The sequence below is a fragment of the Drosophila takahashii genome, chromosome 2R (assembly GCF_030179915.1).
Source record: "Drosophila takahashii strain IR98-3 E-12201 chromosome 2R, DtakHiC1v2, whole genome shotgun sequence".
NCBI lineage: Eukaryota > Metazoa > Arthropoda > Insecta > Diptera > Drosophilidae > Drosophila > Drosophila takahashii.
The window spans coordinates 7,300,845-7,318,199 of NC_091679.1; the positions used below are offsets into that span (position 1 = coordinate 7,300,845).

General features: G+C 37.4%; 1 protein-coding gene across 1 annotated transcript in view; it reads left to right on the forward strand.

Moving 5' to 3' along the window:
* Gprk1 (G protein-coupled receptor kinase 1) overlaps positions 1-17,355 on the forward strand; it is a 366,678-nt gene that overhangs the window by 256,937 nt on the left and 92,386 nt on the right. The window contains exons 11-12 of the mRNA XM_070214062.1: positions 5,593-5,693; positions 5,748-5,966. Coding sequence (XP_070070163.1) covers positions 5,593-5,693; positions 5,748-5,966 — 320 coding nt within the window. The remainder of the gene's footprint in view (positions 1-5,592; positions 5,694-5,747; positions 5,967-17,355) is intronic.

Genomic DNA, 17,355 nt, shown 5'->3' on the forward strand with positions numbered 1-17,355 from the left:
GATAGTTGGCGAGACACGTATATTGTATTCTGCTTATTTTTTATTGCTAAAAATATGCAGATGAAAAACACGAAATTATTTGAAATGTTTCGGGCATCAAGTAACTATACAGAGTTTAAGGATGCAGTTACACAGGAATTTGAACAGAGTAACGAACAAATAGGAAATCTGGGCGTGATATATGCAACTATTAAGGCGAGATGGGAGATTTTCATCGAAATAAGAGGATTGGCTCAATGACTATAACACCCTACATCGGCATAGGAAGAGCCCACCATTAACAGGACGTGCAAGAGGAATACCCCAAAAGGCATGAAGGATTGTCAGGACCGCATAAGAAAAGAAAACTGGAAGATGCAACTGATGATTTAACCACTAAAAATGTATCAGAAGCGCTTTCTTTAAATATAAAAAGGACAATAAAAAAGTGAGAGCGCAGATTACAGATCGGTTGCTGATGCAAGTCCGCAGCGACTAATAAGGATTAAGGAAAGCATTCCCACGTCACCGAGTGGAGTTATTAAGAAAAATGGCTTGGAAAGGGCATTTGCTTTATTTATGGACTTAGAACTTTTCAAAGAAAAGTATAACATATAACGGAAATCTTTACTGCGGCACGGAGTTCACCTTTTACCCAGATACAAGTATATTTCAAAAGGAAAGGAAATTTCACGACCACCCAATACGGCATTTACGGAAGTATCTGCGACAGTGCTGCCATCACTCAGCTTGAAAAACAGGACAAATAAGCCAACAAATTCAGGGAAAAAAAGGACAAAAACATTTTAAAAAAGGACAAAAGTAAATGCGCCTCCATTTTTCTGTTTTTACCAATGGGTTATAAATTTACTTAATTTAAATGGATTTTGTATAAAATTCAATTATGTAATGATCTCCTGCGCCCGACTCACAACCTTCTTCGTTTGATAATTTTACCATGGTAAATTTTTGTGCGTATACGTAATAATCTAAAATTATTCAAATAATAAAAGCATTTCAAGTGACTGCATAGGTTATAAAGGGTGTTTTTTTAAAGGTATAGAACTTTAAGTTAGCATCACTGTTCAAGATGGCGACCGATTTAACAGCTGTCAAGTGATTTATTCTCAGTTTGGTTTGGCAATTCATCATGAATAGACTCACGCCTAAACAACGCTTGCAAATACGAATACGTATCGCGCACTAATTTAATTTAATTTATTTTGGTTTTATCCCAGTGCTACAGGCTAAGTGAAGCCTTTTAGTTATGACACCAGTCACAGTGTAAAGTCATTGGTCTAAGCGGATAAGCCACAAGCGCCAAACCATTTGGAAGACAACATTCGCCGTGTTATTGCCGATATACGGCCGCAAATGTTGGAAAAAGTCATCGAAAATTGTACGTCCAGATTGGACTACATCCGAGCCAGCCGCGGCGGTCATATGCCAGAAATCATATATAACCCAATAACCCGATAAGAGTCGTTCAAATCTGAATTTTTTTCTGACAAAAAAACAGAAAGTAAAAATTGAGAAATTTTTAAAATGTTTTCCTCTTTTTTTTTGCCACAGAAAAAATTGTACTATAAAGAAAATTCATCGACTGCTTTACGTCTCTTTGATAATTTGTAAAAAGAATTATTTTTTAAGTGCCGAGCTGTAAGACTGATAGTTAAAAAGGCGTTTTAGCATATAAAAACAGGTTTATACACTTTCGACTATCAAATATAACACTCAAAACCGCATTTTTTAAAAAAAAGGACAGATTTCCGGATAGGGGATGTTTGAAATTTTTTCCGGATAAAGCCGTTAAAAAAAGGACAGATCTGTCCGGAAAAAGGACAAAATGGCAGCACTGATCTGCGAAAACCAATTTCCAGGATCTAATGGATCACACAGCAAAACGAATTCTGGAAAGTCTTCCTAAAAATGAGATGAAAAATCTTCCCGAAAAACTGACATTGATCAGTAAATGGGGCTGCGATGGATCATTTAGACAGAGCGTTTATAAACAAAGGATATCTTCCGATGACCCTACAGTATCGGACGGAAATATGTTTATGGCATCCGTGGTTCCCTCGCCCGTCATCAGTACATTATTGCCCACCAATTCAATTCGCAAGGAAATCACCGGAACTGATAAAAGACACTGTGAATGACATTAAATGGTTCAATTCGCAAGGGAATCACCGGAATTGATAAAAGACACTGTGAATGACATTAAAGAACAAATTCGCAAGATAAAGCCCGTAAAACTGGAAATTAGTGAAGGAAAATATGTTAAATGTTACTATGAATTTCACCTGACCATGGTTGACGGAAAAGTCGTTAATGAACTGACAAATACTAAGTCAACGAAGTCATGCCCAATCTGCAAAAGGACGCAAAAGAATTTTGGAAACGATTTGAACGATTCTACAGATGAGGAAAATTATGAATATGGAATTTCCCCCTTACATGCTCGGATAAGGTGTATGGAGTTCTTGCTGAAACTACCGTATACTATTCCAAACGAAAATGAACACTTTGAAGAAAACACATCAAACAAGCATAAGAAAAGCATCAGAAAGAAGAGAATACAGAACGATTTTTTCAAGGAAGTTGGATTAAAAGTATGTTTTTCCTTAATACGGATACGGAAACTCAAATTATGGATATACTTCGAGGAGATTTTTTGAACAACATGAAGTTGGAACTCGAATCACTGGAATTAACAATAAAATAGTTAAAAGGTTGGGAACCATCTTAAATGTTTTAAGCTGCAAGGAAAAGGTTAACTCTACAAAATATGAAGAATATGCCTCAAAAACGGCATAAATTTTAGAGAAATTGTATCAACAAAAGAAATTAAACCCGACAGTCCACAAGATATTGATATCCCTCTTTTCAAATATGTAACCCCCATAAATATTTTTAAATACACACTGCTTCAAAGTTGACAAATTTTTCGCTTTAAGGGGGGAAATACAATTGAAAATTTATTTTTTTCGAAAAAATTTTTTTTGTCTTAATGTACTCTAAATATGTCTGGGAATAAGCCTTTAAATGCATAAAGCCGTCCGGTACTTATTTTCAAAGCAATACGCAATTTAGTGAGTGCGTGTCAAATAGCTGAAATGCACAAAGGTAAACTTTAAACGCTTCTACTGAAAAGTCGTGTTTTCAAAGTCGCCGTGCAATGTACAGGTCAGAGATTTCATTTTAATCGAATGCGGTTTTTTGCTTTATGTTTGAAATAAAATTTTCCACAACATGAATAAAAGGATTTTTTATATTTGTTGGTTATAACATGTTTTACGATCAAAGTCGAAAAAAAGTGTGTTTTTTGAAAAAAAATTTTCCAACTTCACATTTTTTTATGGAAAAACCATTTTTTTACATATGAAATAATTCATGTTGTGCGCAGTACCTCTAAGATTAATGCCCAGTTGCTGTTTTTTGTTTTAGACGTAATCCTGGGCCTGGAGACTGCACGGCGCAAAGTTCATCCCTCAAAACACGACTCCACATTATTGATCATAAATGGGCTTAATTACAATATTTTTAAAAAAAACTTGACTGATTTTCATTGCCCAATAATTTTCTAATAACATGCTAAAAGAATCGCTAAGATTCATTTAATTCCCTACTTGCAATCCACTCCCAAAGATAGGCCTCATTTTAGGCCTTTTAATTGTATTTCCCCCCTTAAAAAAATGAAATTTTTAGACAATTTTAGAATCAAATAAAAACACCTCTTAACGAGGTAAAAAACTAGTGACGATCGCACCTTCAACATACAAAAGTTCTGATATCAACATTTGTGACGAAAATTATTACACTCGTCATTAAATAGACTTTCTAATATTTTCTCATTAGGCCCGCCCTAGCAAAATATTCCAGCCTTTTTCCCTTCACAGGCATTTTCTATTGCAGCGTGCCGAATGAGAAAATATTAGAAAGTCTATTTAATGACGAGTGTAATAATTTTTCGTCACAAATGTTGATATCAGAACTTTTGTATGTTGAAGGTGCGATCGTCACTAGTTTTTTACCTCGTTAAGAGGTGTTTTTATTTGATATCAGAAGTTTTTGTTTGTTTACATTTGCTCTCATAGGAGCTAATATATACATTTAAATTTAAATTGGTCAATCATAATTTGTAAGCCATTGTATTTAAACAAATTAAGTTAAAAAGGCGTTTAAGTATTTCAAGATACCTTTTAAGCGAGGTATAGCACATGTCGGTACCTTTAGTAGTGTAGAACTTACAAACTAACGAAATTTAGCTATTTTTAGCTTTTTCCCGCTAAAGTAGAGGCTTTTTCCAAAAGTCGTAGAACAAAAGATTCCTATATGGAACTCTTAAGTGCAAATTTACTGATTCCATGACCCTAAAATACAGTTCGGATACCCTCCCACAAAATTCAATACTTAGGGAGCGTTAATTGTTCGAGCTGGCAAAAGTGGCTATTTTCGTATAAAAATAACTTTTAAACGTGACTTTTTACGGTAATGTGTTACATACCAAAATTTAAGGAATCTCAAGAGCTATACAGTTTAAGGTTTTAAAGAAAATCGTTAGAGCCGCTTTTAAGAAAAATAAAAAAAAGCTAAAAAAAAAGTTTTTAACTATTACATTTACACAAATTGCATATAGAAGGCGTTTATAGCATTTAAAAATACCTTTCAAACGAGATGCATCACAAGTCTGTAGCTTTAGTAGTATAGAAGTTACGGCTTTCCGAATTTTAGCTATTTATAGCTGTTTTCCCGCTAAACTAGCGGGTTTTTCCAAAAGTGGTAGAACAAAAGTTTTTTATATTGATGTGATGAACGTCGTATCAAATTTTCAGAACTTAAAAAACATATTTTGGACAAACTGACAAACAGAATTAAATTTTCATTTTGGGAAGAAGAAGAAAATCTTATTTTGGCTATAACTTTTGAACGGAGAGTCGGATTTTGACAAATGACCCCTCATTCGACGGGTATTTTCAAAAGGAATACAACTAAAACAATGCGAAGGGGCATTTATCCCCACCGGCCCCAACAGCTCCAAATTTCGAAATGTTCTTTTTCACCGCTCTCTCTCCCAAGCCAATTGATTTTCTTAGAGTCTTGGTATGCAATCCTGTTAGTTTTCGCAATACCTTTCGATAGGTGTTATGATCGGACCATCACAGTAGATTTTCATTTCTTCGTGTTTATATAGTAGTCGCCTTCGCACACTCTCCTGGTGCGCTTCGTCACTACATGGACTGCCGTCCATAGTGATATCTTGATGTTTGGTTTCCCTAAATGGTGTGTTCATTAAGTAAAAACTACGTAAAAACAATTAACAATTCGATATCCGCACCTCACGGTTAATCGCTAAATAGTAGTAGTGTTGCCGCCCCGTGTTTTATAGATTCCAACCGAATACTTTTTTATGGCATCCATCGATAACAAAATAAACACAATGTAATTGGTCCCACTCACAACCGTCTCTAATTTAATAACACAAGAATATTTAAACTTACTTTAGTCATAATTTCTACGAGATTACGAGATTATTGAACGTCCAATATATAAAATAACGAAAACCAGTTTAAAAATGTAAATTTTAATAGTAAAACTTTATTTCTTTCGCAGAATGTAGAACTTCCAGATTCATTTTCTTTGGAACTAAGGAATTTGTTGGAAATGTTACTTCAAAGGGACGTACCTAAACGGCTGGGTTGCATGGGAAACGGGTAAGATAATTATATTCCCAAATTTTTGTATACATTTAATTGAATCTTTTTTAGAGCTGATGAAGTAAAAATGCACAATTTTTTTTGTGGTATCGACTGGCACCAAGTTTACATCCAAAAATATACTCCACCTCTAGTACCCCCTAGAGGAGAAGTAAATGCCGCTGATGCGTTTGATATCGGATCGTTTGACGAGGAAGATACAAAGGGCATAAAACTAAACGACTCGGATCAAGATCTTTACAAGATGTTTTCGTTGACAATATCTGAAAGGTCAGTTTTCCACAAAACCAAATATTTTTTTCACGTTAATAAGTTTATCGTATACCCTTCTACTCTGGAATATCCCTTTTTATATCAGTAAAGGATATTTTATCATATGACCCCTCATTCGACGAGTATTTTCAATAAGAAGACAAATAAAACATTACGAAAGGGCTTGTATCCCCACCGGCCCCAACAGATCCAAAATTCAAAATTTTCACTTTTTCACTTTCACCGCTCTCTCTCCCAAGCCAATAGATTTTCTTTAAGTCTTGGCATGCAATCCTTTAATTTTTTGCGATACCTTTCGATTGGTGTATTAATCATTACGATCGGACCATCACAGCACATTTTCATTTTTTCCTGTATATATATGTAGCAGTCGCCCTCGCACACTCTCCTGGTGCGCTTCGTCACTACGTGGACTGCCGTCCACAGTGATTGTATTTATAATAAATTTTGACGTTTCATCATGAAATAGCGTTGTTAATGTCTACTAACGTGTTATAAGCAAGAAAAACTTCATTTTTAAGCATGAGTCTAATAATATGGCAAGGAACTGTATACTTTATGGCAGGGATCGCAAGTAAGAGTTACTTTTTTAAAAAATATTGACAAATAAGTTTTATTTTTCAATTTTTAATTTAAAAGTTGACAAATAACTCTTATGCTTCAATTTTTATTATAAAAATCAACAAATAAGAGTTATTTGTCAACTTTTATAATAAAAATTGAAAATAAAGATTGAATTGAAATAACACTTGAACTGTGCGGTACATTGGTTTAAAATTTATATATATATAATCTACGCTTTAATACCTCTCTGTTGATATGCCATATGCCCCCAAAATATTTTTTATAATAATAATATTTGTTACATCATCAAAAATATTTTGGGGACAGATGGCATATCAACAGAAAGGTATTAAAGCGTAGATTATATATATTCAAGAGTTCAAGAGTTATTTCAATTCAATCTTTATTTTATTACTAGCAGGGTCTGTAGCCCGCAGCTTCGCCTGCGGAAATTATAATTGATAATTAAGCATTGCTTTATCTTTGGTACTTATTTTAAATTTAAAAAATTCCTAATTTTTATTCTATAAACCGAGAAAACATTTTATCAGAACTTTTTCCCTTGATATCCGTAAAAACAAAAATATTTTGTCCTTTAAAAACTACTTAAAAAAACATGTGTTTTTTTTAAATCTTTTTAAAATTATGATGGATTGTTTGCATAAGTTAACAGATGGACAAAACAGAAACAAACAGATTCCTTTTTCGACACAAATCCTTACACTAATTTCATTCAAAACATTAGTATTTTGTCCAAAACATATTATTTAAATATAGAATGTCATACTGCGTTGAGCATGTAATTAAATTCCCAATCCATTGCCATTAAAGCCTAGAAACATTATTTGAAAAAAAATTTCTTTAAGAAAAAAATTGATAGGATACGAATTTGATTAAATTTACATGTTAAAAATATTAAACTGTTTTTCAATTTCGGAGAGTTTTGACTATTGCTGTCTCGCTCTTACCCAGATAAATTTATGCATTTGGTTGTATGAATTAAGAGTGCAAAAATATGAATTTCAAAGCAGTACTTTATCGAAAACAAAGCAAACAAGAGAGAACGCTATAGTCGGGTTGGTGTCCCAACTATTTAGTACCCGTCACTCAGCTAAAGCGAACGCTGTACTCGGGTTGGTGTCCAGACTATAATCATAGCTCAGCTAAAGGGAGTGCGATGGAGATAGATATATATAGATATTTTGATTGCGTATAACTTTTTAATTAATGGTCCGATTTGAAAAATGTCTTCTACATTTCGATAGGTATAAATATACACAACAAAATTGCATTTATACTTCTCGGAAATCTTTAAAGATGTGGGCGCACGACACATTTTAAATTCGTTAGTGGGCGATTGTGGGCGTTAGAGGGGGCGTGGCGCTCGGCTGAAATAAACTTGCGCCGCGTAGGAAGCCCAAGAATATGTGTGGGAAATCTCAACCTTCTAGTTATTGTAGTTTCCGAGATCTCAGCGTTCATACAGACAGACGGACAGACGGACATGGCTAGATCGACTCGGCTAGTGACCCTGATCAAGAATATATATACTTTATGGGGTCGGAAACGCTTCCTTCTAGCTGTTACATACTTTTGCACGAATACAATATACCCTTTTACTCTACGAGTAACGGGTATAAAAACTGCCAAAATATGGATTATCACGCCGCGTTAAGTTTGTAATTTAATTCCAAATCGATTAGCGTTTAACTCTGGAAAAAAAACTTTTATTCTTTAAAAAAATGGTAAAAGTTGTACATAGCTCTCCAAAAACCAATATAATAATTTTGATTAAGATTTAAAAAATTTGAGGGAATATTTTTAATTTAAGTTCGCCTTGAAATTTTACAACCGCTTCAAAATGTGATGGGATGTTGTTGATTTGGCAATACTAGCTAAACATTATATGTACGGCAACACTGCCTAACTTATGGTATTCTCTCTACCTCTCAATAAAGTCAGTCGCTTATGAACTTCAACACGAAGTGGTTCTCATTTACTTGGTTTTCACGGGCTAGTGTTCCACAGAACGATTTTAACCCCCAACAGGTTATGGGCCCAGGACGTCGACTCAAGTCCAGAAAACAATTCATTTACAGCTGCAGGAATTCAGTGGATTCTTCGTGAAACAAAAGTTAAAATGAGTTCGTTGTATAATATTGAAAAGCTCGATGATACCAACTATGACACCTGGTGTGTGCTTATGCGGAGCGTTTTGGTTCATCAAGACTTGTGGGCAACTGTTTCTGGCACCCAGATAAAACCAGAGGACGAAAGTAGTGCTGAATACCCTTGGTGGAAAGTCCAAAATGATAAAGCGATGGCAGTGCTATTTTTATCCATCAGTGCTTCACAAATTTGCGGTGTGAAAAAATGTAACAGCGCAAAGGAAATATGGGATAGTCTAAAACAGATTCATTAGCCATCAGGCCCAGTTCGCAAGGTGACGTTGTTCAAAATGTTGCTACACAAGCGCATGCAAGAGGGAGACCTTGTTCAGCAACATGTTACAGAATTTTCAAATATCGTCGAAAAACTCTCAGAAGTTGGGATTTCTCTGAACGAGGAGTTATTTGTCATTATGTTGTTGGCAAGTCTTCCACCGTCATATGAAAATTTTGTTGTTGCGTTGGAAGCCCGAGATGATTTACCATCGTTCACCGTTATAAAAACCAAACTAATGGAAGAGGCGGAAAGGCGAAAGAGTAATGACAGAAATGAAAGTGCGCAGGCGTTTGCAGTTAGATCTGCTGCGAAGAGGAAAGGCGACGGCGACCAAAATCGAGACAGAACGAATAACGGATCTGGAAAGTACAGCCGGAATAATGTAAAGTGCTGGAAATGCGGGAAGAGAGGACACTTTGCCGCTCAATGTCGCATTCGCAGCGAAACCGAAACAACGAGCGAATCCGAGCCAAGAGAGAACAAGAGAAGCTTCGAAAATCGAGCTTTTGCGGGAATAGCTACGAGACAGAGTATTAGTGTTGGTGCGTGGTGTGTGGACAGCGGGGCGACAGCTCACATGTGTGCTCGTCGCGATCTCTTTGATTTGTTCGAGAAATGCAATCAAAAGGTTGAACTTGCTGGAAGTGAACACCTGTACGCAAAAGGCCGTGGAACTGTGGTCATAAAAAGTAATTTAGGCTTTAAAATTACCCTACACAGCGTATTGTATATCCCAGAACTACAGTGCAACTTTATTTCTGTGTCAAAAGCAGTAGCAAGCGGGTGCGCAGTAAGTTTTAGCAAAGAACATGCCAGCTTTATTCAGAACGGTGTGATTCTAAAGGCAAAGAATATTTGTGGTCTGTATTTGTGCGAGCTGCAAACTAATGAGATGTTATGTTTCAGTAGAGGAGACGAGCTGATGAAATGGCATGAGCGCTACGGACATTTAAATATGCAAAGTTTGCGGGACCTGCACAGCAAATCGATGGTGCGGGGATTAACTTTGGACTCTACCAACGTAGCAGATTTTAAATGCATAACGTGCATGAAAAACAAGTGCCATGTGAAGCCATTCCAGAAATCGGAAACCAAATCTAAAGAGATATTGGAGATTTTGCACAGTGACGTATGCGGGCCTATGAACAAAGCTTCAAAAGGTGGGAGCAAATATTTTCTCACTATGATAGATGACAAAAGTCGCTATGTGCACGTGTACTTCTTAAAACAGAAGTCTGAGGTGTTGAGTGTGTTTATGAAACATGTTACCATGGTGGAGCGACAAACTGGTCTAAAAGTAAAAACCCTCAGGAGTGATAATGGCACAGAATACTCAAACAAGGAGTTTGACGCTTACTTGGAAAGGATGGGCATCCAACGACAGCTGACCGTTCCGTATACGCCCCAGCAAAATGGGGTGGCTGAAAGGTACAACAGAACCTTGCTGGACATGGCACGTGCAATGCTCAACAGCGCTGGGATGGATGAGTCTTTTTGGGCAGAGTCAGTAGCCTGTGCATCGTACCTGAAAAATAGGTCGCCAACAAAAGCGTTACAAGGAGTTACTCCTTATGAAGTATGGACAACTTACAAACCGTTAGTAAAGCATTTCAGGATCTTTGGATCGATTGCGATTGCCTTAGACAAGACCCAAAAGAAGAAGTTCCAGGAGAGAGGCAAGGAGTACGTGATGGTCGGATACTCGGAGACTTCAAAGGCGTATCGGTTATACGACAAGCAGCTAGGTGAATTCAAGGTCAGCAGAGATGTGTACTTTATCGAAAAATGTGTCCAGAAAAACGATATTAGCCTAGAGTCAGTGCTCAACGAAAGTAACCTCATAAAAGGAGCTGAAGATATTGCCGGAGAAGAAGCTGAAGACATAGCCGAAGAAGAACCTGTAAAAGACCTTGATGAAAACCAGGAGACGCAGCAGGCGGAAGAAGAAAAGGTTGTTTGTGAAGTTGAGACCAACAAACCGGAAAACATTGGACCAGGAAGGCCAAAGCTGATACGTACGGGAAAGAAAGGGCGCCCACGTAAGCAGTACAACGTAATCAACATGATGCGGGACAGCGAAATACAGATTCCGGAGACGGTTCATGACGCCATGGGGAGCGCACAAGCAGATCATTGGATGTCAGCAATGCAGGAGGAGTATGATGCACTTGTAAGAAATCATACTTGGCAGAAGGTTAAGCTTCCAGCAGGCGAGAGGCTAATAGGGTGCAAATGGGTGTTCACCCTGAAGAGGAATCAAGCAGGCGAAATCGAGCGCTACAAGGCGAGGTTGGTAGCAAAAGGATGCAGCCAAAAGTTTGGAATTGATTACCAGGAAACTTATTCTCCTGTCGTTCGTTTTTCAACGATACGAATGGTATTGGCTATGGCGGTCGAACACGAGCTACATGTGCATCAACTGGACGTGTCAACAGCCTACTTAAACGGTAACCTGGAGGAAGAAGTATACATGAGGCAACCAGATCAGTTTGAGGATGGGTCAAATAACGTTCTAAAGCTACAGAAATCCTTGTACGGCTTAAAACAAGCCGGTCGTGTCTGGAATACAGAATTAAACAACGTTCTTAATAAGATGGGCTACAAGGCGTGTGTTAGCGAGCCATGCTTATACGTGAAGACCACTGACGAGAAGAGCATCAATGTAATAGCCGTTTACGTCGACGATCTCCAGCTGGCTTCTTCAAACCTTGGTGAGGTGGTTAAATCTAAAAGGGAAATTTCATCTTACTTCCAGGTGGTCGATAAAGGTCCTGTTTCAGACTTTTTGGGACTTGAAATCGAGCGCGACGGTGATACAGGGGCCATACTAATGGGTCAACGAAAACACATCAAGAGCCTTCTAAAGGAGTTTGGCATGAGCGAATGTCGGACTGTGTCAACACCGTTGGAACCAAACTTTCAAGTTGATTGCGTCAGCGAAAGGTGCAGGCGAGTTGACGTGAAGGAATATCAGTCAATAATAGGCTCACTGATGTATATTGCCCTGTCATCACGCCCGGATATTTTACACTCCGTCTGCAAAATGTCGCAGAGAAATGTCAACCCTCACAGTGAGCATTTATCAGCTGTCAAGCATATTTTACGCTATTTACAAGCAACGGTTGACCTGAGGATAAGATATGTGAAGACGGAGATGGATATTTGTGGCTACTCAGATGCCGACTGGGCTAGCGATGCAAGCGATCGTAGGTCATACACCGGATATACATTTATGTGGGGTGGTTCTGCCTTTTCATGGGCATCGAAGAAGCAGAAATCTATCGCATTAAGCAGTACAGAAGCAGAATATGTGGCGATGTCGGAGACTACAAAAGAAGCAATATATATAAGTAAACTTATCAATGAAATGAAACTGTTTTTTGGTCTTCAACCTGTATTGATACATGGCGACAATTTAAGCGCAATTAATCTTGTAAAGAATCCAGTTTTTCATGCAAGAAGCAAACACATAGATATTAAGTACCATCACATTAGGAAATGCTATGAAGAAGAACTAATTGATTTGAAATATTGTCCAACAAATGAAATGGTAGCAGATATACTTACAAAGAATTTGCAAAAGATAAATCATATGAAATGTACTAGATTACTTGGACTTCAATAATGTAAAGTTACAAGTATTGAAGAGGAGTGTTGATTTGGCAATACTAGCTAAACATTATATGTACGGCAACACTGCCTAACTTATGGTATTCTCTCTACCTCTCAATAAAGTCAGTCGCTTATGAACTTCAACACGAAGTGGTTCTCATTTACTTGGTTTTCACGGGCTTGTGTTCCACAGAACGATTTTAACCTCCAACAGATGTTTATCCTTCGACAGTTAAAAAAAAATAATGTCTCCAATTCTAATTTAAAATTAATGAATGCCAGAGATAGGATAATTTTAGGCTTAATTTTATTTCATCGGTCCCTTAAAACAAATCCTGTTGATATTGGCCTTGCTACCTCGTTCTACATTTTCTATTTCTATTTTCTATTTCTATTTTTTGTTTTTTAAAGATGAAATTTTTAAACTATTTAAACCGAGTTATGTTTACTCTTTGTAAAGATGTTAATTCTTGATAATTAATTAGTTACCTATGAATGTAGCAAAGCTAATTTTATGCACATGGGTAAGTACAAACCAAATACTCTTGGCGAATTTTCTACCGGGGGGTTTTTGGAAGGTATACCCAGTAGACCACTATTATAAGGGAAACAAATATGCGGAGCAATGTTTTGCTTTATTAATTTGACTAATTTAAGAAAAGACATCAAAAGAGGCAATTCCAAATTACTGCATTTTACCATTGATATTTTGTTTCAGTATTTTTGTTTTCACATTAATTTTTTACCTTGATTAGAACTATATTAATAATAAGGAAGGCAAATGGGCGGGGAAGCCGTGAATCAAATTGTTTAAACGTTTGAATTTGTTTAAACAATATGAAGCACGTGTAATAAAGAGCAAGAGAATCAATTGGTTTGAATATTTAATGTTCTTTAAATATTATCAATGCGATTTGATTTTTAGTTCACAAAAATCGGTTACAAAATGTCTTAAATAAGTATGTTGTGGAAATGTAAATGAAATATTCTTTTAGCAAAAGGATATCAGTATTATCTTGAATTTGAATTCCTTAGTCAGCTGCAATGCACACACACAAACGTACACACGCATATATGTATCTAATGGCTGTGTGTGTAAAATACGCATTTTTTGGATATATTTATTTTGTGCGGGTGTGTGTACGTAGCAGAGCAAATCATTGTTTGATTTTGTTTTTTACAAATCCAAAGTTTGTCGATAACTCAACATTTGAAAACTAATAAATAGTTTGCTGAAAGGAAAATTTCGACTGTAAAATTAAATTTAAATTTAACGTTTACTTAAGATTTGCGATATAATCGATTTTTTTTGGCTGTGGTATTTTTATTTTCCCCTTGCGCGGTCACACTTAAATTGCGACAGCAGGACATACATATGTACATACATACATGCGCCAGCAGAACATACATACAAACATATGGGGACGCGTGACGTCACATCAGGTTAGCCAAATTTGAAAATATTGGGGACTTGGTTAAGGATGCTGAATCTCCAAGAAATTTAAATGCAGTTATTAGCGGGTATACCATAAGATTTTGAACATCACATTTTTAAACCATTTAAACAACATTTATAACAGCAAAATGCCAAAAAAAAAAAAATTTTTTAAAACAAATCGAATTTTGGAGCACTTTGGGGTCGTTTTTTTTCTACAAAGTACGCCTTACGCGGCTCCTAATTATTTTAGTAATTACTGTGATTTTTCTAGATTTTTATGTCAATCCGTTCTGGGTGGAATTTGCTACTGACCGTTTTTTTAATCAAGACAAATATTGATTTAGAAAAAAGTTGACAAATAACTCTTATGCTTCAATTTTTATTATAAAAATCAACAAATAAGAGTTATTTGTCAACTTTCATAATAAAAAATAAAAATAAAACTTATTTGTCAATTTTTTTAAAAAAGTAACTCTTACTTGCGATCCCTGCTTTATAGGGTCAGAAATGCTTCCTTCTAGCTGTTACATACTTTTGTTGCTTATGTTTTTTGCCACGGCATCGCAAGGAAATGGCTAGATAAATATGCCCCTGCTCACATCACGTTCTTTAAATTTGGATAGCTAAATAGCTTCGTCTCCCATTCTGATAATTCAAGCAAGGAGTTTTCAGTTAGGTCCAAGGAAGCTACGTCACAGAAATTTGATTTTAAACACAATTTACAATCTGTTGCTGATACGTCATCTTCATCGCAAGACAATTTGAAATACGTTTTGGACGCTTCGGCGGATACTTTGCATAATGCTTAGAAAGATATTGCTTCTCAACATGAATTTGATCATTTTAATCATACCTGGTCATTCCACTATTAAAACTCCAGAATTCGTCAGTCAAAACGTGGAGGACTTGCGTTGCAAGTCAGTCTAACGCATAAGAAAGCGAAGCGAGCTTGAACCCAACTACAGCTAGGATGCTTTGTCTGATTTCGTAATCTTCAACGGAAGGTCAATTTGGAACTATTTGGATCGGAGGTCTCGGAGTCTCCTGGTCGATGATGATGACATAGATAACCCACTCCCTAATGTTTGGACACCCAGTCTCCTCCACCGGAGGCCCTAAACTCCTGCCAGCCCCCTGTGACTAGTAAGCGTACATTACTATTAATGTCAAACAAAACGTATTACTGATGTCAAACAACTTAAAAATCTGATCAAAGCTGCCATCCATGGTGGTACGTAAAAGATAGTTCAACTTCTCTTGTAGAGTAATAATATTCCGTTTAGTTAGGATCGCAGCCAAAGGGGTGTATTAGTCAAAGGATCCTGAAGATATTAAGGCTGATTTAGGCGCTGGGCATGTTGTCCGCAATGTTTAGAATCCCGGGTAAAAACAGACCCAATATTTTCCACCAAATAGTGTTAAGGTCTACTACATTATGTTATTGGCTTATCAGTCAATTACTATCGTCCCGACTGGTATTATAATTGCCAGGATTTTCGACACACAAAAATATACAGTATCGTGCCTCCCAAATGTGCAAAATGTGGCTGTGATCATGAATCTCGAAGCCTTGTTTGCCGGCTACGTCTCCGGATTAATTTAAGTGCATTAATTGTGGATCCAACCACAGTGCATACTACTGCAAATGTCTGTTTGTTTTCTAGAAGCAATTGTTCGTCGCAAATCAGAAACAACCATCAATTAAATTTGTACATGTGCCACTTTCCAGTCAAAGTACTTGGGGCCCAGCTTTACCTTCCCTGTCTACTGGGACTATCACTTTTAAATTAATGAAATACGATTCTGAGCCTCCTCCGTCTAATTTAATTTAATGTGGTAATATTTAACGAAACGCATTTAAACAGCCGCTCACATTTAAGAAATTTTTGGATATGATTTATTGACTAATCATCCCTCTGACAGTCTTAGAGGAGGTGCTGTATTTGTCAAACTGTAAAATGATGCGCAAATGATGACTAATCATCCCTCTGACAGTCTTCGAGGAGGTGCTGTATTTGTCAAACTGTAAAATGAACCTTGAGATAAGTTAAGAGGTGTTTTTGGCGAAGGCAAGTAGTTATCCTGGTTCCCTGCTGAAGGCGTCTCCTAGTGATGCCAGTACTGGGGCACCGAGGTATCTCCTTCTCGCTCTTGAGAGATCCGGGCAGTTGCAGATAAGATGTTCCAGGGTTTCGATAGCCCCCGATTCATCACATTTCCTGCAGGCGCGGCTGTTGAGTATTCCGAGTGTACTTGCGTGTGATGCGGCCAGACAGTGGCCCGTAAGGTTTCCCACTAACAGTCTGCAGTCTTTCCGTGGTAGACGCAGTATATACTGGCTGAGTTTGTCGTTGCGCTCTTTGCACATAGTTCTTGAGATTCGGCAGGTCTTGGTATTCCTCCACCTGCTTTTTGCTCGCGTGTCCGCCTGTTTCTCCAGGGCGCTTTGGAGCGTTTGCAGGGAAACAGGCAAGTTCTCCGTTCTGTCGTTCGCCAGCCCTACGCCCTCCTTTGCAAAAACGTCAGCTGTCTCGTTGCCATCGATGCCCTGGTGACTGGGAACCCAATACTGACTACTGGGAACTGACTTTGTCGTGCTAAGGTTGTCTAATGCCTCCCTGCTCGCCATCACATTTTTGGAACTGACTGTTGACGACTGCATGGATCTTATCACCGCTTGGCTGTCCACGAACAAGTTGACCACATCGTGTGGTCGATTTATATTTTGAGCCACTTCAGCAGCTTTCCTTATGGCGAAGACTTCCGCCTGGAATATGCTGCAGTCGTTGGGTAGTATAAAAGACAGCCTTATTTCAGGATCCGTACAGTATAAGCCCGCTCCTACTCCTATCTATTGATTGGAACTGACTGTTGACGGCTGCATGGAACTTATCGCCGCTTGGCTGTCCACGAACAAGTTGACCACATCGTGTGGTCGGTTTATATTTAGAGCCACTTCAGCAGCTTTCCTTATGGCGCAGACCTCCACCTGGAATATGCTGGAGTCGTTGGGTAGTATAAAAGACAGCTCCTACTCCTATCTATTGAGGTGTTGTGTCTGGTCCCGACCCGTTTTCTCTCCTCTCGAATCTCTTATGCCATTTCCTCACTGATGACAAAAAAATGCTATTTCCTGTCCGCACGGGACAGCATTTAGCATTCAGCATTTATTATTTCGAAAACAGATGTGCTTTTCTTTTAAATTCAAAATATTCAATGCTAACAAAAATTATCTTATTTTTGTCATGTGTTTTCTGCTGTAAATTCAGAAACAGCTAGAGAAACAGCGCAGGCACGGAAACACAAAGGAAAGCGTGGAAAGCTTTT